This window comes from Diplotaxodon limnothrissa, linkage group LG4, assembly GCF_057381915.1.
Source record: "Diplotaxodon limnothrissa isolate DT_005_m linkage group LG4, D_limnothrissa_male_GT1.1, whole genome shotgun sequence".
In the NCBI taxonomy this organism is placed as follows: Eukaryota; Metazoa; Chordata; class Actinopteri; order Cichliformes; family Cichlidae; genus Diplotaxodon; species Diplotaxodon limnothrissa.
This window is the reverse complement of record NC_140599.1, coordinates 15,476,197-15,497,699: the sequence shown is the minus strand read 5'-3', so window position 1 is coordinate 15,497,699 and position 21,503 is coordinate 15,476,197. Positions and strand designations below refer to the sequence as shown.

At 37.7% G+C, this 21,503-nt stretch overlaps 3 protein-coding genes across 5 annotated transcripts; all 3 read left to right on the top strand.

Moving 5' to 3' along the window:
• The first annotated feature begins 1,063 nt into the window (after positions 1 to 1,063).
• Positions 1,064 to 11,010, top strand: kctd13 (potassium channel tetramerization domain containing 13). Of its 2 annotated transcripts, none has more exons than XM_085352305.1 (7): positions 1,064 to 1,405; positions 2,488 to 2,744; positions 4,684 to 4,853; positions 4,934 to 5,023; positions 8,914 to 8,966; positions 9,048 to 9,243; positions 9,591 to 11,010. In XM_085352305.1, the coding sequence occupies exons 2-7, from the start codon at positions 2,507 to 2,509 to the stop codon at positions 9,837 to 9,839; spliced, it is 996 nt and encodes a 331-aa protein (XP_085208431.1). In that variant the 5' UTR covers positions 1,064 to 1,405; positions 2,488 to 2,506; the 3' UTR covers positions 9,840 to 11,010. The 2 variants fall into 2 exon arrangements, with proteins under 2 accessions (XP_085208431.1, XP_085208430.1); XM_085352304.1 differs by having other exon boundaries at positions 2,484 to 2,744.
• Positions 11,011 to 12,444: 1,434 nt separating this feature from the next.
• Positions 12,445 to 17,750, top strand: hirip3 (HIRA interacting protein 3). 2 transcript variants are annotated; one of them, XM_085352302.1, is made up of 8 exons: positions 12,445 to 12,525; positions 13,050 to 13,170; positions 13,923 to 14,070; positions 14,662 to 15,015; positions 15,387 to 15,526; positions 15,848 to 15,995; positions 16,985 to 17,083; positions 17,467 to 17,750. In XM_085352302.1, the coding sequence occupies exons 1-8, from the start codon at positions 12,452 to 12,454 to the stop codon at positions 17,652 to 17,654; spliced, it is 1,272 nt and encodes a 423-aa protein (XP_085208428.1). In that variant the 5' UTR covers positions 12,445 to 12,451; the 3' UTR covers positions 17,655 to 17,750. The 2 variants fall into 2 exon arrangements, with proteins under 2 accessions (XP_085208428.1, XP_085208427.1); XM_085352301.1 differs by having other exon boundaries at positions 15,384 to 15,526.
• Positions 17,751 to 18,224: 474 nt separating this feature from the next.
• antkmt (adenine nucleotide translocase lysine methyltransferase) lies at positions 18,225 to 21,141 on the top strand. The gene is made up of 6 exons (XM_085352298.1): positions 18,225 to 18,271; positions 19,405 to 19,568; positions 19,657 to 19,761; positions 19,837 to 19,977; positions 20,258 to 20,308; positions 20,507 to 21,141. The coding sequence occupies exons 2-6, from the start codon at positions 19,407 to 19,409 to the stop codon at positions 20,711 to 20,713; spliced, it is 666 nt and encodes a 221-aa protein (XP_085208424.1). The 5' UTR covers positions 18,225 to 18,271; positions 19,405 to 19,406; the 3' UTR covers positions 20,714 to 21,141.
• Positions 21,142 to 21,503: the final 362 nt, after the last annotated feature.

Here is a 21,503-nt window from a genome sequence, read left to right as displayed (position 1 = left end):
ATACAACTTAAGTTTTTAACTGAGAAACACAATATAAAGCTTTCCAATACTTTAGCTTTCACCAGTTTCATTAAATTTCATTATTTTAATATAGAAATTGTCTTGAAATAGTGATATTAATTTTATGGGTTATTCATTTAAAATTGGTCATGCTCTTGACTTATAAGATAAGCCATATTGAAAAGTATGTCAATACACAAAAACAATTATGTGATTATTTTAACACTGGATTTATCCACATTAATTATACATATACAGCATGTAAGCTTTGTAAGTCTGTCATTGTAATTTTTCGTCCCTCAGGTTGTGGTATGTTTGTACATAGTGTGCAACTTGAAGTGGCCTGTCACTGTCTCTGAGTTGCATTGCAACTCCTGGAGAGAGGAGAATGTGGTGTTATAGTCTGTGAAAAATAAAACTATAGATCTGAATTTGTTAATGTGAATGTTTTACATTGTAGGAAGACCTGAAACTCTGAGTCAGACCCAGTTGTCAGTGTCCAGTGAACACGCATTGTACTTCCCTTTTGGTATATATCAGTGTTCCAAGTACCATAATCATGTTTATGAGCATACCTATATTTTAGACCCGTTATTTGCAGTGTAACAAATGCTGGTCACTGGCCCAGGTTAAAGAGATTAATTCAGACATCTTTAAAACAATCATTCCATCCACTAACCAAACACTTACAGGCAGTTTAGAATCACTTTTATTAACCTAAACCCACTACCATGTCTTTGTTCAAAACTCATCGAAGAGCAAACAACAGAACGGATATTGTATTGTTGCAGTTCCTCACTGTGACCAGTAGATGGCAGTGTATACACGGCCTAAGGCTCAGCTATAACAGAGACGCTCACCGGTCCCGAAAGAAATAGTAATTTCAATATATTTTTAGAGAAATTCTGTTGTTCTGTTAAAAAGAGAATAATATGAATGTGTGGTAGTCTATTACAACAAGTTAGTGTAAGCACTAACCACTTGCTCGATAGGTGGCAGTCATTCGATTCAAAGATCGGTTAAAAGTAGAAGAAGAAAATAGCGGAAGAAGATGTCTAGTTTCGCTTCCGACTGACCTATTTAGCTTATCATACTAGCTGCAGTTTTGTGCCCAACAGTGAAATTGGAGTGGATGTGGAATTCGCGTTCTTGGTCACTAAGCGGTACAGAGCAAATGAGCATTAGTAGCTTAAAGCGTGACGGAGTAGACTAGCTGCTGTTAGCCTCGTTCCTTTAGCTGTGCGATTAAAATGAGGCGTCAGATGTTAGCTGCGCCGTAAATTCACCTGGCCTCTTTACAGAAGCTAGCTAGTTGATTAACGATTGCTGGCTAATTAAAGCTATATTTTTAGTTTTGTTAGCTTAGATAGGTTCACTCTCTTAACACCTTTGGATGTTCAGTGTGGTAAGTACAGTTTATTATGAGCTAGCTCAGTGTAATTTCAGTTTAATAGTCCGATATGTCAGCAGCTGTCATATTACAGTAGACGTCAGTCAGGGGTGTCATTTGAGGTGCCTCATGTGACTGAAAGTGTTTATGTTGTCTAATCAATGGCTGTCAGTAACGCCTCAGGGCTTTATGTAAAAAGGGCTAGTCTGAATCAGTTTGCTGTTTGGGGAAAAAATGGTCATTTAATCCTAATGTTTTGTCCTGATAGATGTTCAAAATCAATCATTACAATAAACAAAGTGGATGTGGCTGAGAAAATGATGTGATTTTAGTACAGGTTTAGAGGTTTGGTGACAGTTGTAATTTGGCCCTTTTTAAAAAAAAAAAAAAAGAAAGAAATCTAAACACCCACACGGTGTATTAATGTCATAGTAACACAAAGATCAGCTGAAACTCTTTTTAAATTCCCCACCGTGATTAATGATTAAGGTTATTATAGTTCACTAAAACTAGATATGAGGAAAGGAATATTTTAGTTAAGTAGATTTAAAAAAAAAAAAAAAGATTAAAAAACAAACGAACAAAAAACACTACTTTCACCCACACTGCTTTGAAAAAAACAATGTGTTTTTATTCTAATATTTTTATTTTCTTAAATGTTGCATCTGGCATTTACTCTAAATACAATATTACTTAAAAAGATGTCAAACAGAGACTAATACAATTTTTTTGAAGATTAAAACTAAATGAAAAGTAATTTGAAAATATAAAACTATAATAACCCTGTTAAGTTAATAGGTCTATCTATTTTACTTATGCTCACACCCTCATGAGCACTTACTCCATTTCCCAGTGCACTTTGTTCTGACTTGAATTTTTTTTTATATTCGTCATTATATGTGGCTTCTATAGACACAGATAATCATAACATCAGCTACAGAGCAGAAAGAAGAAAGAAAGCAGAAAGTAGCTCAGATACAAAGCTATTCTCCTAAAGTCTAAGAGCTATTATGTTACTCTCAGTTAAGAAGCAGCTGAAATAGGATAATTATCAGCAGTGGCATAAATAATATAAGACTCTTGTGTATTTCAGTCAGAAAGTGACCCTTCAACCCCATGTCTGCTGAGGCTTCAGTCGGCAGTCATGCTGCCGACTCTGCCCAGTCCGCTGTTTCCCAGCCTGCCTGCCTTCACACAGATGAGCACAGGAACCAGGGTCTGCTGGGGAGCAAGTACATCAAGTTAAATGTTGGTGGCTCATTGCATTATACAACCATCCAGACATTAAGCAAGGAAGACAGCCTGCTGCGGAGCATGTGCAATGGAGAAACTGATGTTACCATAGACTCAGAAGGTGGGTGGATGTATCTCTTTGGTGAGCACTAAGATTTTGAAGACTGTGTTGTTGATATCAGGAGTTTTAACATGATGTTGAGAGTTTGAGGCAAGGTTTTATGCAGTTATACTTAGGGATGTGAATAGATAAGATTTTCACGATTACGATTCAGTTTTCGATTCTGTTTAACAGTTTGATTCTTTATCGATTCTCTTATTGATTCTTATTTTTTTTTAAAAAAGGAGAACACTAAGGTCGATTAGCTTAGAACTTTGTTTCATAACTTCTTTTTGAAGAAGATAGAAATTTAGGAGTAACATGGCCTTACAAACCCAACAGTGAGATCTTAAGAGATCCACAGCCTACAGCTCTTCAATGGGGTGTCACAGGTTCCCCAGAAAAAAAATGTAAATGTAAAATAATAAAATAAATATTCTTCTGTAGCAATAACAAAGTATACCATAAATTATTCTGTAGCAATTACACAAGAATATCCAGTAATGTCCAGATTGCGCTAACATAATATGCACTGTTAGTTGATCATTTACCTGCTGCATTAACGGGAGAGGACGTGCAAACGTTACCGCTGCTGCTGGGTTGAGATTCACGAGTCCGGAGCGGAATTAAAAACACGACATTCATTTAAGGTTATCGTGTGTTTTGTGAGAAAATGCTTTTGCATATTCATAGTGTTTCCTCCCTTAAATGAAATCTCTACTTTGCAAGTATTGCGTGTTGCCCTGTTGTCATCCGTTCTCGTAAAGTATAACCAAACTTTTGAGCCGCTTAGGCGCCACGTTTCCTGCCAGGTAAATGAAGCTCCGCAACGTGGTGACGTCATTCGGGGCGACTGGAATCAATAAGGGAATCGTTTGAAAAAATGCCAACAAGAACCGGGTTTCGATACCCATCCCTAGTTATACTTATTTCCAGAATTTAATGATAACTCTCAGTTACTGTGTATTCTCTAAGCAGAATCTAAAACGGAAGTTGTGTCAAACGGCTGTTGCAGTATCCTGTAACCAAGACTTGCACTGTATAGAAGGTGTAGGGTTTATTTTACGTGAGGGGACCTAAAAAAATGGGCTTGAACAGAAAGTCTTACACTTTGGAAGTCATTCAGTTTTGCACCAATTCAGCCAAAATCCTTACAATACTGATGGGTTAACCTCATATCCATCACTTATTGGTAAATACAGCTGTCAGGTTTTATTTTCTTTAAGTTGTTTACACTTCTGCAGCGTTCACATGTTGTCGTTCTTTTCATCTTGTAAGCATTTATAACAACCAAAACAAAATAATGAATAAATGAACGATCACTCACATCATGTGCAAATTTGCAAAATTCCAAAAAAGGCCATTTATTACTGAGATAGTCCTTTTTTGTATATGTCTATACTCTCTTTCTATATCTATCCATCTATCTTTCCATCTACGAGGTTGTCCACAATTCACAAGAATGGCTGCTTCTACAGTTTTGATCACCTAGTGCAGAGGTTGGCAACTTTCAACATCAGAACAGGAATTTTTGCCCCTCCCACAGAATACTGGGAGAAAAAGCGCGCGCATGGGTGCAACAAATATGTACAAATCATTGCTTGTACATCATATTGTACGCATTTGCAACGCATTTGTCTTAATTAACTCCAGTAGTCATTTAATATAAACCCAACACTGAATTCTGAATATTTGTTTTGTTTTGTTTTATTTTTAAAACATTTTTGTATGTGTCAGAGTCCCAAGAGTATGCCTTATTAACCATACTACTGTTTTAAAAGTCCCACCAAAATAACGTTGACTCTGAAAGCAAAGCTGGTAAATATTGAATTATGTTGTATCCTCTTTGTTAGCTGTTATGCTAACACATTAAAGGGACCTCTTGACTACCTCAGTAAATATAATATAAGCATAATAACCTGAATTAAAATTCCTGAAATTACTCTCCGTTTTGCTCCAGGGTGGGTAGTTTTGGATAGATCTGGTCGACATTTTGAGCTGGTTCTGAACTTCCTTCGAGATGGCTCAGTACCACTTCCGGAGGACCACAGAGAACTAGATGAAGTTCTAAAAGAGGCCCAGTACTACCGGGTCCAGGGACTCGTCCAACACTGCCTCGGTGTCATGCAGGTAAACACGTGGATATCTTTTTTGTGGACTTTAATAAAATGAAACATGTACAAATTTTGACATGTTTTCTTTACTTCCAGAAACAAAAGGATGTCTTTGAAAGTGTATGCCGCATACCCATGATCACCTCAGCCAAAGAAGAACAGAGGATGATTGCTACATGTAGAAAGGTAAATTTAATTCAAGCTTCATCAATTGGCCCCTAAGCTGGATGCATATGTAATGACTGTCTAGCTGTTTGTGAATGCAATTTGGAGATGCTGAGTGCTGGCAGATAGTTATGTAGTATTTAATGTTTTGGAATCAGTCATTTTCTTAAACATTTCTTAAATGCCTAATATTAGTGACTGATGCTGTTACTGTTACCCAGGACAGGGCTCTAGACTAACTGTTTGCCATGGGCGCACGGTTGGGTTAGGCGCACTCAAATTTTTCAACCGCATCGCTTAACACCGCAGTTTTACATGTGCACTTTTTTGGGGGGGGAATTGCAGTCCATACAGACAATATTCATTTGTAAATGATTAACTAACAATCTTGTGCTTAAAGTGTTTTGGCAATATTGTAGAAAATGTTAAACTTAATCATCACATCGGCCTCCTCTGACGACCTGTTTGCTGCTGCCTGCTGCTGAAAGGCAGTGAGGAGAGGGAACATTTGGGCAGTGCATTTATTGCAGCACATAATGTGTTTTCTGGATACACTGTGCTTTTTCAACGTTCAAAGATTGATGGCTCTGTGTCAGAGCACTGGCTGTGAATTTCAGACTGATCAGGCCTTAACAAAAAAGTTATCAATAGTTCTTTTCATCTTTTCTTATTACCCACAGCTACATCCACTTCTGTCGGGTTTAGGCTACTCACTAGGGCTGGGTATCATCACTGATTTCTGTAATCCATTCGATTCCGGTTCTCAAAGTCCTGATTTGATTCAATTTTGCCTCAGACGTCAGAAATATTATAATTCTGATCATTTATCAGTACTGATAGATGTGAGACTTCATCAGAATTGTGAACATCACAGCTGAAGCCTTTGTGTCAAAGTAACTGAGAATAAAACACAGAAAAACATGAAGGAGATTTTTCTGGCCTGGCTTTTTATAGCAGATAACCTTCAAAATATTCTGCAATTTTGCATAATTTTAAAAAGTTTCTTCAGTATTGAACAGCAGCTTTCTTGTCCGAGGTCATTTAAGTAAAAAAAAAAAAAAAGAAGAGAAAAAGACAGTGGCCGCTGTTTTTTTAAAAAAAAAATAAAAAAAAATGGTAGACTGGTGGGTAATAAGCCAATGAATAATGCAGAAAACAGAGATTTGAGACGGGAAACTGTTCTTGAAGTACACAGAGAGAGAGAGCTGTGCATGAAGTGTGATTTTTATCGTGGTGGAAGCAAAACGGCAAAAGTCAGAGGGAATTCATGACGACATTTATCAAATGTGAAGCGTAGTTTGCTGCTTCTTTTGCTGCTGGCTCGGTGAATTTTGGTTGGAGGGAGACAAAACCTGCAGCTCAGAATCAGCGCAAAAAGACGTAAACACAGAGCGGACCCGACGCATCAGAATCGCTGAGCTCTGACAGCGTGTCCGTCTACGTGCGGGTGAGAAAGAGAAAACTGATTCTGATGCGTCGGGTCCGCTCTGTGTTTACGTCTTTGTGTGGAATCCGTGTACCTGCTTTCATCTACTGTTTGGTGGTTGTTGAAATAGTTTTGTGAGCTTTAATCTGAGAATCTGGCATTTCTGGCAAAACACAGTTATATTTAAAAGTCGATTCAGGATTTAATGAATCAATATTGCTTTATTCAAGCTACTCACCTCCCTCTTCCAACTGCACTTTCAACTGGACCACGGCCAATCAGAGAGGTTCCGCCCCTTACTATCTCTGATTCTGGATTGGTTTAGTCCAATAGGGGCATAATGTGTGTCTGTTGATGACCACACGGAGAGTGGTACTGGTGCGACCAAAGATTTTTTTTTTTTTAGTTGCACCATTGAAAAATGTGGTTGCATTTGTGACCAAATTAGTCGCACTCTAGAGCCCTGCCAGGAGATGGGAAAAAGATGCACAAGAGAAAAATATTGATCAAAAAAACAAAACACAACAGTAATTATATTCAAGCTTAAAATGCTTGTAAGTATAAGTTGTAAGCACTGTGCTACATTAAACCTACAGGAGCTGCACGCCCCTGGAAACCCATGCTATGAAGCTCCAGACACAGGTTGGCACAGTTTTTGTGCTGATGTTAATCCCAGAGGAGGTTTTGAGCTCTCCAGTTTTTACTCACTATACACCTTAGCATTCGGCAACCTCCGCTCTGAAACTTTACGTGGTCTAACACTTCATGGCTGAGCTGCTGTGGTTTCTAAATGCTTCCACTTTTCAACAATACAACAGACTGTTGATTGTGGATTATCTAGGAGAGAAAATATTTCAGAAGAAAATCAAGAGGTGGGGCCCAGTATAGTATTGTATTACTTTGGTGAATAAGAAAAAAAGCTGAGATTGTTACAGGCTCCAGCAGACACTGCTGGTACTTGAAAAAAGAGCTTTTATTTTTCTCAACTAAAGAAGGTAGCAGGGCTTTATCTGAAGCACTCTTATATTACAGACGGACCTGTTTTTCTTAAAACATCTGTGTAAAGAGTGTGGTTCCCATTTCACAAATTACAGCATTACCTTGTCAATAGAAACTCAGCATTTCCTTTGTGAGTTTCAAAATAAAAGCCCTTAAGCTTTTCTGTGTCCAGAAACTTTCACAATACGTTTGTAGGAAATTGATCGTGTAGCACTAGATCAGGGGTCGGCAACCTGCGGCTCCGGAGCCGCATGCGGCTCTTTAGTCCTTATAGTGCGGCTCCGGGTGGTTTGGGGAAATAAATTTGAAGTGTATTCTATTTATGTTAGTTTTTTTTTTTTTTTAACTTGTAGTTCTAAATTGGAAGATTATTGTGACATTGAAATATAAAAATAAAATAAAATTTTATTATTTTTTTCATTGCTCAAAATAAGCGTCACACTCGCGGAAGCCGGTATACCCGCAGAAACGCCGTGCATTTATCGAGACTTTCAACCCCAGGTAGGCCAGTTATCGATCTTCAGATCCACATTGTCAGCAGCTATTCTCCACCGTGAACTATGTTAAAAACAAACACCGCTCACGCCTCACAGATGGCAGCTTACAGTCCTGCGTAAAGCTGAAAGTACAGCCCCGATTTGCATACGCTGTGTGCAGAGGTTCAGGAGCAGAAGTCCCATTGTAAACATATCACGGCAGACCCGACGATGTTTGCATGAACACGCTTTTCAGCATCTCTTTATTGACCACTTTTTGCAAAACGGTTGCTGTACGCACACAGCCGGCTGTAGCTTTTCACAGCCCGACATATACCAACAACAGCATAGATAACACAGACGTTAAGGCGGCGAGGCGTGATTGCGGGTGCCACTCAGGTGCATCCGCCTCCCCTGCAGCAGTGCTGCAGACCGCACCCGGCCACACACATTAACCTGGCAAAATACATATTTAGGCAGTATTTTTCATTTTTCAGCAGCATAGTGCTTTTTTTCCAATTATTTTTTTTAAAAGTCAGGTCAAGGCTCCAAAAGCCCAAAGGTGATATAAGGGGGGCGGCTCACAACAGTTTTTGTTTGCTACATGGATCATTTTAGTTCAGCTGGGTGTCTTTCCTTTTGTTATATTTCTTTAAGAGTTCAAAATGTGTTAATTACATAAATAAAATGTAATTTTCTCTGTAGCACTTCATGGATTTCATAAGCAACACACCTTAGTTGTTCACACAAAGCATAAAGGTAAAAACAATATATACAGTGTTATCTTCATTTTAGATGTTGCTGACCCCTGCACTAGATGCTTGCACTTATATTTTTGTTGTTATTGTGTTGTTCACCAGCAGTGTGTTTTCTACTGAAATGACCCCTTTGGTTTAAGGCTCCTCACTTACTGTTAACTAGAAAGAGACAGTTTAAGTGTTTGTCTCGTTTTAGGTTGTATTAAACGTACCCTCTTATTAATATAATATTGCTCTTTCTTGCTCTTTTAGCCAGTAGTAAAGTTGCAGAACAACAGAGGAAACAACAAATACTCATACACCAGGTAAGATCTTTGGATTTTTAAAATGATAATGAATCCACAAAGTTCATAGATGCTTACTTTTTCTTGCTCTGCTGTGTCCAGCAACTCTGACGATAACCTGCTGAAGAACATTGAACTGTTCGACAAACTCGTGCTGCGATTTAATGGCCGCGTCCTGTTTGTCAAAGACGTGCTGGGGGATGAGATCTGCTGCTGGTCTTTTTATGGCGAAGGCCGCAAGATTGCTGAAGTGTGCTGCACTTCCATTGTCTATGCTACAGAGAAGAAGCAGACCAAAGTAAGCATTGTTTAATAAATATTAAAGCATTTGATCAACATTTTTGAGAAATACACTTACTTGCTGTCTGGTAATGATGGCAGCCTTTTAATTAACCTACAGTAAATCCAAAGAAGAGAAAACCCTCCCACTGGAGTCAGTTATTGAGCTTTCTACGTTAAGAGGCAGGAAGCATGTGGTTGGATGACAGTGATATGCAATTATGTTTTTTAAACTTATTCCTGTACCAACACCTTATATTGGGCTTATGCCCTGAACATATGCTTATTACAAATAAGCACATTTTCAGGTTGCTGTACAGAGCAAATAAATATTCAGTGACCTTTCCCAAACACCTGTGCTTCTAGGTTGAGTTTCCCGAAGCCCGAATATTTGAAGAAACCCTCAATATCCTCATCTATGAGAACAACAGAGGATCTGGACCAGGAGGCTTGCACCTTTTAGATTCAAGAGGCTCTGGTTCATCGCTGGGAGCTGGTCAGTCAGAGGAAGAGGGTGCCGTGGGAGGGGATAGACGAGTACGACGGATCCACGTACGGAGACACATAATGCATGATGAAAGAGGCCACGGTCAGCAAACTGTGTATAAGGACTAAAAATGTCAAAACAAAGCAGGAGAAAGGGACTTAAACTTTGTTGGGATTTTTTTGTTTGTTTGTTTTTTGAATGTTAAGGGAATGAAAAACACGTCTTCGATGACAGCAATAGTTTGGTACGTAATTTCATTAAATGTCCTCAGACTTTTCAGAAATGTTGGCTGATGACTGATTTGTAAATTTAGGTCTGAGTGTGCATGGAAAGGAAAATGCATTTGTTTACATGAAAACAACGTGTGTACAGTCTTTCGATGGGAAATACTGGTACTGATACTGGCGTAGACATTACTTTTCAGAGGTTAATGAACCTCCTGCAAGCTACTGAATAGTCCTCAAAACCCAATGTCCTCCCATCTTTATCTTAGAACAGACAACCTAATGTCCATGTGGGTTTTAATGACATGCACAGGCAGCCTTTTCTGTGTGTGACTTGTAGGAAACACTGTGTCAGTTTATGCAGGCTGTGAAACTTTATTCCCCTTTCTCCTCTGGAGTGAGATGCTGCCGAACATTGATGGACAGAGGACGGTGAAGTTGAGCCTAGATATTGCAACACTGGAATAAGACACAGTAGCCTTTTTTTTTTTTTTTGTGTGTGTGGGGGGGAGGCTTGTAGATGATGAGAAGCTCAGTTTATTTATGTTATTACAGCTGTTGCTTCAAGATGTTTTTTTATTAATTTATGAACCTAATTTATTATTTGGTATTTAACTTTTGTATTGAGTCTTTGTGTTCACTCGTGCTCAAACGAGTTTTAATTTCAGAAAAGGTACGTTGCACTCTCTCTGCACTCAAAATTTGAATTTACTCCTGTAAATGAATAAATTGTAAGCTTACATTTCAGTTTAAGTTTTCAAGAGGAACCGAAACCATTTCTTGGATTTTGCATTTTGTTCTGAGCCATAGACTTTCACTTCTTCTGTCTTAAACTAAACTACAGAATTTTGGGGTTTTTTTGTTTCTTTTATGTTGTTTTTCTTTGGCCATATAGTGATGACAAAAGTGGTGTGTGTACTGGGTTGTATTTTTTGTTCTCTCAGGGAGAGGATTGTCTTTCTAATCTTCACTAGTGTGTAACCCTAATCACTCTGAATACTGGAAAATCTGAATGAGAGCAATATGTAACTCAGATCTTTTATAAAATAATCTTGAAATATGCACTAATGTAATTTCCGTCCAATAGTTGTCATGGAAATATTTCAATAAATGACTGAAATCTAGTTTGGACTGTTTTTTGGGTTTTTTGCCCCTTTTATTTCTAAGATACTTTACAAAACAGACTTTCTTATAACATGTTCTTTCTGTAATATTACATAAAAACTACCATGCTGACTTTAATTAAACATATGTGCAAAAGCCAAACATATTAGTTTCAGAGTGAATCTCTTTCTCTCATTTGGGCAATGGCCTCATTGGGTGGGTGATCATCATCTTCTTTGGGCTGCTCACTTCCAGTGTTACAATGTCCCCTCTTTAGGTCCTCCTTTACTACATCTGTGGAACATCTCTAAGGTTTTCTATTTCTAGTTTTAAAAACACCAGTACAGTCTGACTGGTCATTACTGTATTGAAAACAATGCAGAAACAGCTCCAGTTAACTCTCATATAAAGAGAAAAAAATGAAAAAGGGGGGGGGAATCTTTTAGATAATTCATTATTATTTGCTTTTATAAATTAAAATTATCTTATTATCTAGTGCCTTCTATTACTAAGTATTTGGGATATATTTGGTATTAGAATAAAGTGAAATTATAATGGAAAGTACAAATTTTATTAGCTATTAGCAGCCCCCAGTATTTAGTATTGTCCTTCCCAACAATATGCAAACAGCTCCACACATAGACAAGAAAAGAGAGACCTGAAAACTAACTGAATAAAAACTGAAAGACATGATTCAACAAAATTGGTTACATATACATTTCATATTGCCATGGTCAACAAACTAAGGATTGTATGCCTTATTACAGCTGTTTTGTTTTTTATCTTACATTAAGATAGAACTACAGCACATTCATCACATATAGGAAACAAGGATAAATGTTTTTTTTTAAAACTAACAAACTGTTTTATGATGCTGGAAAATTAAATAGAATAAAATTAATTTAAAAATGGAGTTAATTAGTTGTAGTATTTGTTAATCTGGTAAAATCTGAGGATTTGATGAACATGCTGAGACTCTGGATAGCTGCAAGACTGGGGGTCAGCTGATTTAAGAAATTTCTGTTTCTGTGGTAATATCTGTAGTGATTTTACTAAAACTTTGCTCTAGCCTATGCCCTAAAACAGCTAATACTAGAGACAAAAACTAACATAGAAACTAATAAAAACTATATAAAACTAAACATTTTCGAAACAATAACTAAATTGAAACGAGCAAAAACACTCCAGGAACTAACTGCAAATAAGCTGAATTTTTTTTAAAAAGTCCAAATGAAATATAAAAATAAAACTTAGAAATAAAACTAACAAAACACAACACTGGTACGAAACTTTTTTGTGGTTCTCTCAATTGTTTACTACACTGAAGGGGCGTGGTGTATCTGACGTCACTTCCCATTACGCGCGGAGGTCCCGGAGTCGCCGCCAAAAAGAATCTTCCAGCGTGTGTTAGGATGGTGTCGGAGAAGGAGGCAGCAGGTATCCGCAGGTTCGTGTGTGGTCAACTCCGTGGCGAGGCAGACCTAAGGTACAGTGGAAGCATTAAAGACGTGTTTGTGCTAACAATAAACGACATGGGCCTAACGTTTTTAGTTAGCATTCGGTTACTTAAACTGAAATCAATGCGATTCGGTTAATGTAGCTGAGTTGTTTGAATACTCCAGCCAGCAGCATGTTGTCCGTTCTAAAAGTAAAAATCAACCCCAAATGTGCCATTTACGACTGAGAAGATGGGACATATTTTAAAAGTATTATATTAACGAGTTCTCTGTTTATTATTGATTTCATTCCTTCGAGACGTTTTCTGATGCTAGCGTATCGATCTTTCAGTGACATTTTGGGTTTTTAAAACCTAAATATTATAGTTTTGCAAAAAGTGCAAGTAGCTTCTCTCGCAGGCATCGATTAGTGCCAGGCTGTTATGAAGGATGTTCCCGTTTTTAGATGTATTTTTCAGTGTGTTCAAAAGCCTAAACCTCAAATGTGGCAGTTACTGTAAATGAGAGCCTTCCTGCCACTCACAGATGTAATCTTTCTGCTGTTTTATTCCAGCACGCTGACCTTGGGAATTTTAAAAAAGAGATATCAGGCACACAACAAATGTGACTCATTAAGTCCAGAAGTAAAAACTTTCATGAAACAGGTGGTGCAAGAGGAACTGATGAAAATGCAGGTACCTGTTTTTGCTTTTCCGTATAGATAATGATATACACTGATCAGCCACATCATTAAAGCGTTCACAGACAGTGCAAACTTCTGCTGAGAAACCTTAGGTCCTCATGTGGCTTTTATTTTGACATTTATCATTCATGTAAACATTACTCCATCTCCCAATGGCAACAGCTCTCTCCAACTGCAGAGCCCTTCTCTAGTAGTACAATCCCTCAAACTTGGCTACCTTCAAACTCCTCATATCCTGATTCCATCAAGCAGAGATGATCAAGCATTTGCTTAATTTTTGAGCTGTGCCACATTCAAAAAACACGGATTCAGTGAAATTCAAAATGAAATCATGTGTGTGCAAATATAAAAGATCCTGCCCACACTTTGGCAGAAGAATCAGACTCGCGTTTCATGTTCACATCGATGTAGCGGACGTCCAGAATAGAATCAACCCTTTGGGAAGCACCCATATGCACTGAAACAAGCCCATACAGAGAGCATCACTTCTGCAATCTACAGGATCAAAAGCAATCCCAGCATCCACGTGCAAGACGCAACAGAATAGCCCTGTGTAACAGAGGTCCTGTCTCATAGTTGGTAGTATGAGAGGGATTTATCTGTTGTTTTGCAGGTTGTTTTAATTTTGTGGCAGATCAGAATTTATGTATATATATAATACATAAAATAATCGTCTATCAGTCTTTTACATTTACATTTTAGTTCCATAGTTATCATCTTTATAATTGTTGATTTTCCTCATAGGATAATGATGAAAGTGAAAGTGACTCAGAGACTAAGAAGCCCCAGAACAAAAGGAAGAGAGAAAATGGAAATGATGAGGTCATGAGTGAGAGTGAAGATGAATCCAGGGCAAAGAAATCACGAAATAATCATTCAAGCTCATCATCAGGTAGGTCAGTAGTGTCTAATTCATTTTAACTAAGGACAACACTGGGAAATGAAAGCCTATAGACATATACAGTTTGTGCACATCGTTTAGCAAATGAAGCTTTTTAACATGCAGTTTGGTCCAACTAAAGCACCCAAACCTTGCGAGTGCGTTCTGATTACAGACCTGCAGAAAGGATACCCTGCAGCCAGCTTGTAATACCCTGTTTTACAATTTATTTCAAAATGATGGCACAAATGATGTAACATGGAAACAGAAATGATCCTTTGATAAATGGGTACACAGACCTCTGCTTGTGTTCAGTAAAGATCTAGGCTACTGACTCTTCTATCTCATTTGAAATTGTCTGCCTTCAGCATCAACTTCCTTTTTGGTCATATTGTAAGTTAGCTAACTTGTAACCCAGCAGGAGGCCAAAACTGGGCAAGCCAACATGAATTAAGAGCCTTAAGCGATTTGTATGGTTATGCAGTATTTTTACTTACACTTGCCTTTACTTCTAATAGTATTTGACCATTTCAAGATTGCAATTCAAATATATTTTCTTTGTAAATTATACAATTATGTCCTTTTGTGGGTTAATAATGACAGAATCTGAGGCTCAAGAGGACAACAAAACAGAAAGTGAAGAAAGCAGCAATGATGAAGAAAATGCCAAATCTCAAGCTGATGGTGAAGAGCCAGAGGTGAAAAAATCACAACAAAAGAGAAATGAAAATCGTCAAATTGACAGTGACGAGTCTTCTGATGAGGAACTCAGTGAGGAAAGCAACTGCAGTGACAGTCCAAAGAAAATGGTGAGAAAGAACGTCGAGACAAGAACCAGCAGTGAAGATGAAGGAAGGAAAACGCCACTGAGTGATGCAGAAAACGAATCAGTTGGAGACTGCAAGTCAGAAACGAGTGACAAAATTAAGAGTGACGAGTCTTCTGACAGTGAAAAAGGTGATCATGCAAAAAAAAAAAAAAAATTATTTATTACGTTTGTTGGCACAATATTTAATTGCTTGATATGTGGAGTTTCTGAGTTGGGATCGTCTGTTAATTGGAAAAATGGTGGTTCATTCCCCAGCTTGTACAGAATTGTGGGGTTCAGTGCAAGATGCTGAACCGTGAGTGGTCCCAAGTGTATCTATTGGAGTGTGAGTGTGTAAACGTTAGATTAAAAGCACTTAGGGGCAGGAAAAAAGCGACTGTTTATGATTGGGTGAGTGAGCTTTGTGGTAAGAAAGCACTTTGACTGCTCAATTAGTATAGAAAAGCATTATACAAGTACTAGTCCACTTAAGTTATGATTTACTGATGTGTTGCAGAAGATACAAAAGTGGAAAAGAAAACCAGTGACCCAGACTCAGATTCATCACTACCTTCTTTGGAAGATGAAAAAGAAAATAAGACTGATAAAAAGAAGATGAAGAAGAGTGTGAAGAAAGATGAGAGCACCAGAAAACCAAAGGTGAGAGTCAGACGAAACTAAACTTTAACACACATTTAATCTGTATTGTACTTGGTGGTGCACACAACAGAAGCATTCTTTCATATCTTACAAAGGAGAACCTGAATTATTTTGTTTCTGGATGTATCTGATCCTTTAATTAAACACAATACTGAGTAAAGTTTTATAGTTGTGTTTATTTAGCTGCTTTCAATCAAATCTGCAAAACTAGACTAAAAGAGAGAGAACCCTGAAAACTATATAATGTGAGGCTGTAATGAAGATCTATTAAAAATATCTTTTTCTTTTCACACCTTGTTTTTCCTCGGCTTCATCCTGCAGTCTGATGACAAATCAGTGGCGAGGCTCAAACGTTACATTGCCCTCTGCGGCGTGAGGAGAAATTACAAGAAACTGCTGGAGGACTGCCGCTCCATCCGCTCCCAGGTGGCTGTTCTGAAGAAGGAGCTTGAAGAGCTTGGTGTACATGGTGAGTAGGAACCCTTTTTTTGTCAAATAAAAATGAAGAAATGCATTCTGGCTTATTTGCAGATTTAGATTCTTTAGCAATTACCCAACCCTAAAGAGTGAAACCATGAGTTACCGTTGTTTTCCTATCAACTTGAAACAATCGGGCCATTCTCCTCTGACCTCTGATATCAATAAGTCCTCTTCGCCCAAAGAATTTCCTGTCTAGATATTTTCTCTTTCACGGATAATTCTCTGGAAACCTTATGGATGGTTGTGAAGGAAAATCCCAGTAGATCAGCAGCTTCTGAAATACTTAGACCAGCCCACCTGACACCAACAACAAGTCATTTAAATCATGTTTCTTCCCTATTCTGATGCTCAGTTTGAACTTCAGCAGATCTTCCTGACCATGTCTACATGCCTAAATGCATTGAGTGTATTAGCTAATTAGATGATTTGTCAGTGAGCCGTTTTATCTAATATAGTTGCCAGCGATCAATCGTTAATCACAGCACACATAGATACTTAAAGTTAGCCACTGACCAAACACTGCCAGGGGTTTCTTCGAGCTTGATAGAGGAGCCCCAAAACAAAAAACTAAAAGTTAACACCCTATCTCTAGAAACATATAAAAAGTTCCCAGGTTTGGTCCATAAACTGAAAAAAACTAAACCTCATTTTTGAATTGAACCACATGGGCAAATCGTCTTAACAGAACTTCTTTTTTTTTATATACTCTAACTCTAAAACATTTTTAGAGTCCATGTGATTCTGCAGATAGAAACTATCTGGTTTTATTTTGTAGTCTATGTGGTTACATTTGCGTAGGCTTTGAGGCTTTAAGGAAATGTCACAACATTGGCTTTTTCCCTCAACAGCAGGGTCATCACATGGTAGCCAAGTTGTTTCCGTATTGAACAAACATGAAAATTAATTGTTGACAGTTTGAATTTTTAATTTTTTTCATTACGCAGTTTGATGACTTAAAGCTTATTGTCTTCCACACAGGTCAGCCAACTATTCAGAAATGTAAAAAGGTCAGAATGAAGAGAGAGCGAGCTCAAGAACTGGCTGCTCTTGATGTCAACAACATCATTACCACACAAGGTAACCAGCTCTCTTGTCATACTATGACTCCTTCAGAGTTGTTTCAAATACAGCGCTGTAGACACCATGATTCAAAGGATGCAACTAACGCAAAACAAATTGACATTGTTGTTTATGCTTATTGTTAATCTGATTTAATGATGATTTTAATAACAATTTAAATCTATATTTTTTGAGCAGATACGCAAACAACTGCAAAAATATCTTGAATAGTTTTACGTTTCCTTGTTTTTAGATGGGAATCCTAGACCTTGTAGCTTTGGTTTATTACCTGCTTATGTGGAGAAATGCACAATGCTCATCTTGTGGTGAATACTGAAGTGGTGTAGACAGTAGCGTCAGTTATGTTGCGATTCAGAACCTTTAATATGGTTTCTTCCAAGGTCGACCTACACGCAGGGGAGCCTCAGCAAGTCAGAAACAACAGGACTGTCCGTCCTCTGAATATCAGCGCACTCTAAACTCAGAATCAGACAGTGATCAGGAAAACAATACCCACAGAGGTCGCAGGAAAATGTCAGAATGGGCCAACCTGCAGGGGATCATCAGTGATGACGCAGACAGTGACTGATGAGTCTGGTTTCCCCCCAGGAAGTGTTCGATTTGTTTGTTTGTTTTTTAATGTTTTGATACTAAGCATAACAAAATTAATCTGTTTTTTTTTTTATATGGCGATAACAGTGATCAAAAAGGATATTAATGGTGTTTGAGTGTTAAAATATTGTGAATGCCATTTTGTTAACTGCCATTGTATATCTTTGTTAAATCGTATTTCAAATAAAAATACTATGATTAAAATGGATTCATGTGGAGTAGTAATTTACTTTTATGACTGAAATACTGTTTGTGAGACAGACAAAAGAAAGGGATGTCATTCCAGAGAAAAGATGGCAAAGTTATTGAGATTTTCAAATGAGGCAATATTTGACAATTTATTTTAGAAATAAATTTGTAAACTTTTCACCTTCTGTAACCGTGCTAGATCCTTCTGTAGTCATGAGCAGTTATACGAGTTTTGAATGACTCCAGTCATTTAATTAACAACAGGTTTTAATTAACATGTTACTGTGGAAGCTATCAGCGTAACTGCACCGGAACTGTCGTAAACTCTTCGCTATACGGACTATTTCGCAGACGGACTGGTCCCACGGTGTAATTTGACCGTTGTCATTTCTACAGGTCAAGAAGGTATTTGACGTTAATTATTGCAATATTGTTGAGATTTTTCTGTTTTGAATATATAGGAGCACGGCAAAATGATTTCCTCCGATACTACATAAATATTTATTCCCAGCAGACAGCGTAACCTGATAAACTGTAAAGACGGCGTGGATTTGACCGAAGACTGCTGCAGACAGCATAAAATCACAGCTGTTTGCGAAAACTCAGCATAACCTAAAATGTATTTATTTTTTTGGTATTTTCACTGTGACTGTTTATTTAAACCATCTATGTAAAATAAGTCAGTAAATGTACGACTGTTAAGTCCTAGCAAAACTTTGCACTTAAGGTTTATAAATATGTAGCTACATGTAATAATCTCTTTAAAAACTTTCCTGTGACACTGTGAGGTTTCGGTGTTTACGGAACATTGGGATGACTGCCTTCACAAAGTGGTGTGTTTGTATTGTAATACCCATTCTGAACGTTTAAACATTGCGTCTGACAGATTTCCGCCATATTATAACAATTTAAAAGAGAGAAATGCTTTCAAACAATAAATACTAAATAAAAACAAACGAATCCTTCTGAAAACCTTCGGTGCAGGACACCCAAGACATTTAAGACTTGTAGTACACTGAATCATAACTGTTTGTTTGGTGATTATCTTCTGTTTGTTTAAATTAGCATGATGTCCACTGATGTGCTGCTGGGATTTTCTTCTTTATCCATACACCATCTACTCTGTCTGAGTCATTGCATCCTCATCTAAGCAATACATTGTGCATTTCTATTTGAGCTCTGTCCTTTTATTATATTTTCTCCTATTTCCCCCCTGCCTTTTTTTTTCTGTCTGTCAGCTTACACTAGTCTATATTACATATAATATAATAACTGAAATAACACAAGTAAAAATGATGAAATAAGCATAAAACAAACACATTAACAGAGGAGCCTTTAGAGATTTTATAGTTCACACCTTGAAAAAGCAAAATGCGTTTGGCACAACAGCACATTCAGATTATAATTCTGATTGCAAAATACTAATAATTTTAAAAAGTATTTGTTTGGTAGAACAAAAAGAAGAAATATTTCACAATGTTGTGCTTTCGAGTTTTAGTGTGTTCTTTTAATTGAGTTTATGTAAATCCTGCATGGAGGAATGGATGATGACACACCAGATGAGGTTATTGCTGAGTTGAAGTCCAGGCCCATTGGAGGATGGGGTGTTGCTCAGATAGCCGCTGGCACTGGGCTTGCTGTATATGCCATGTGGGCAGGAATCCTCCAGCCTGGCTTCCGAAAAGTCCCCTTGAAGCTACAGGTTTGTCTACGTTGTCTGAAATAACTTTTTATATAGCAGTGCTCTTGCATCACTCATTTTTACTTCAGCTCTTTGAAATTTCTCCCAGGTTCCCTACATTCCTGCCAGCAGAGCCCAAGTACAAAATGTGATGACCCTTCTCAGAGGTCGACAGGGAGGTCTTGTGGATTTAGGATCTGGTGATGGTCGTATAGTAAGTATAAACAACATATTTGGGCTGCTTTTTTACTTGCACTGATAAATAACAGGGCTTCGATGTGTTCCTAAGGTCTTGGAAGCCCATCAGCATGGCTTCATTCCTGCTGTCGGTTATGAGCTCAACCCCTGGCTTGTTCGCCTGGCCCGATTTTATGCATGGAGAGCAGGGCATCATGGAAAAGTATCGTATCGACGAGAAGACCTCTGGAAGGTTTGTCACTTGCGTGTGGTATCAGTGATGCTCGCATGCAAATTTGCAGAATTGCTTCACAAAAAATAAATAAATAAGTCTCTTGTAAGTAACCAAGCATGTTTATGAACGTTTCCAAGGTTTTTTTTATCCTCATATTAATGTGACATTTAATACTTATGTAACTAAATGCTTCAGGAAAGCCAAATGCTTTGTTTTTTTAAATGATTTATTTTGCTTGAAACAAAATTACTGTTAAAGCTGTTCGCTTATTTATATCCTTCGTTTTATCTCATCACAGGTGGACTTGACAAAATGCAAGAATGTCACTGTGTTTTTGGCTCCTAGTGTGGTGAGTAATATTGTGAACATATACATGAGCTATGAACTGTTTATAATGGGGAAATAAAGAATGAAAAATATTTTGGGTTCATCCAACATAGGATAAAAATAGATGTGGTACAGTGGATTATTGGCAGGCATTAGATAATTTTTATGAACATTATTATTAAGTATTGCCGTAATTTTAGCTTTTCTCTTGTGTTTGCAGCTTTCGTTGTTGCAGGAGAAGTTAGAGGCCGAGCTGCCTGATGATGCCTTAGTGGTGGCAGGCCGTTTTCCCTTTCCTGACTGGAAACCTTGCATAATTGAGGGACATGGCGTGGACAGAGCTTGGGCATACAGCGTGCAAGAACAAAGACAGCACACTGTCAACAAAAATAACCTCACAGCCACAGAGTCTTTTACAGTGAACTAACCAAAGCCCTATATATGTATATATTTTTTTATTTTATTTATTTTTTTGCTCTCCTACAATTGTAACATGGACTTTTATTAATTTGCTGCTTTTATGACATAAATCACATTCACTGAAATGTGACAGATTTTTCCAACATCTGCAGCAGGATATTTCACACATGCTGCTGTTGCTTTACTCCTCTGTGGCCCGGGGACTGTGTTCACAAACAGAGAGAGAATCCTGTCAGAGAGCTTGAATAATGGTGTACTTATAAAAACTAAGTAATATAATTAATTCATAGTGTGAGTGTGAATGGTTGCCTGTGTCTCTGTGTTAGCACTGCGACAGACTGGCTAATTATTAGTCAGTTAGTCATCTAAGAAGGGAAGACTTTTAAATATTTATCTGCTCTGGAGTTTGCATTGCCACCCATATAATAAAGAGCTGTAAGTAACGTTCTGTTTTTGATACCATTATTTTAACTCTTTGTTGTATGTGTAATATTTGACTTAAAAGAAGTGTTTCAATCCCAGAATGCAGCAGGCTTTTCTGAAGTAGCAAAAGTGTAAATGCTCTGTGAATGTAGATTAAAGGTGCTTGGTGCTGGCAAAAATGTTCTGTGTGTGCAATGTGGCTTCAAGTAACTGAGCACATGGTATCCAAAGTGTCCATGCAGTAACAACAGCACAGTTGTTGTACTATATGCATTGCTGTATTCTTGTATGACACAGTAAGCTTTATAAATGTTATCTATGTATACATGCATGCATCTATCCTGTGTTATAAATAATCATACATTGCTCCATTC

Bases quoted from the DNA above. Each gene is read 5' to 3' on its own strand.
- antkmt (XM_085352298.1), top strand. From the start codon at position 19,407: ATGGATGATGACACACCAGATGAGGTTATTGCTGAGTTGAAGTCCAGG. The intron at 19,762-19,836 runs GTAAGTATAAAC...TGTGTTCCTAAG, and splicing joins GATCTGGTGATGGTCGTATA to GTCTTGGAAGCCCATCAGCA. The intron at 20,309-20,506 runs GTGAGTAATATT...TTGTGTTTGCAG, and splicing joins TGTTTTTGGCTCCTAGTGTG to CTTTCGTTGTTGCAGGAGAA.
- hirip3 (XM_085352301.1), top strand. From the start codon at position 12,452: ATGGTGTCGGAGAAGGAGGCAGCAGGTATCCGCAGGTTCGTGTGTGGT. The intron at 14,071-14,661 runs GTAGGTCAGTAG...TAATAATGACAG, and splicing joins TCATTCAAGCTCATCATCAG to AATCTGAGGCTCAAGAGGAC. The intron at 15,016-15,383 runs GTGATCATGCAA...GATGTGTTGCAG, and splicing joins GTCTTCTGACAGTGAAAAAG to AAGATACAAAAGTGGAAAAG.
- kctd13 (XM_085352305.1), top strand. From the start codon at position 2,507: ATGTCTGCTGAGGCTTCAGTCGGCAGTCATGCTGCCGACTCTGCCCAG. The intron at 4,854-4,933 runs GTAAACACGTGG...CTTTACTTCCAG, and splicing joins ACTGCCTCGGTGTCATGCAG to AAACAAAAGGATGTCTTTGA. The intron at 9,244-9,590 runs GTAAGCATTGTT...CTGTGCTTCTAG, and splicing joins CAGAGAAGAAGCAGACCAAA to GTTGAGTTTCCCGAAGCCCG.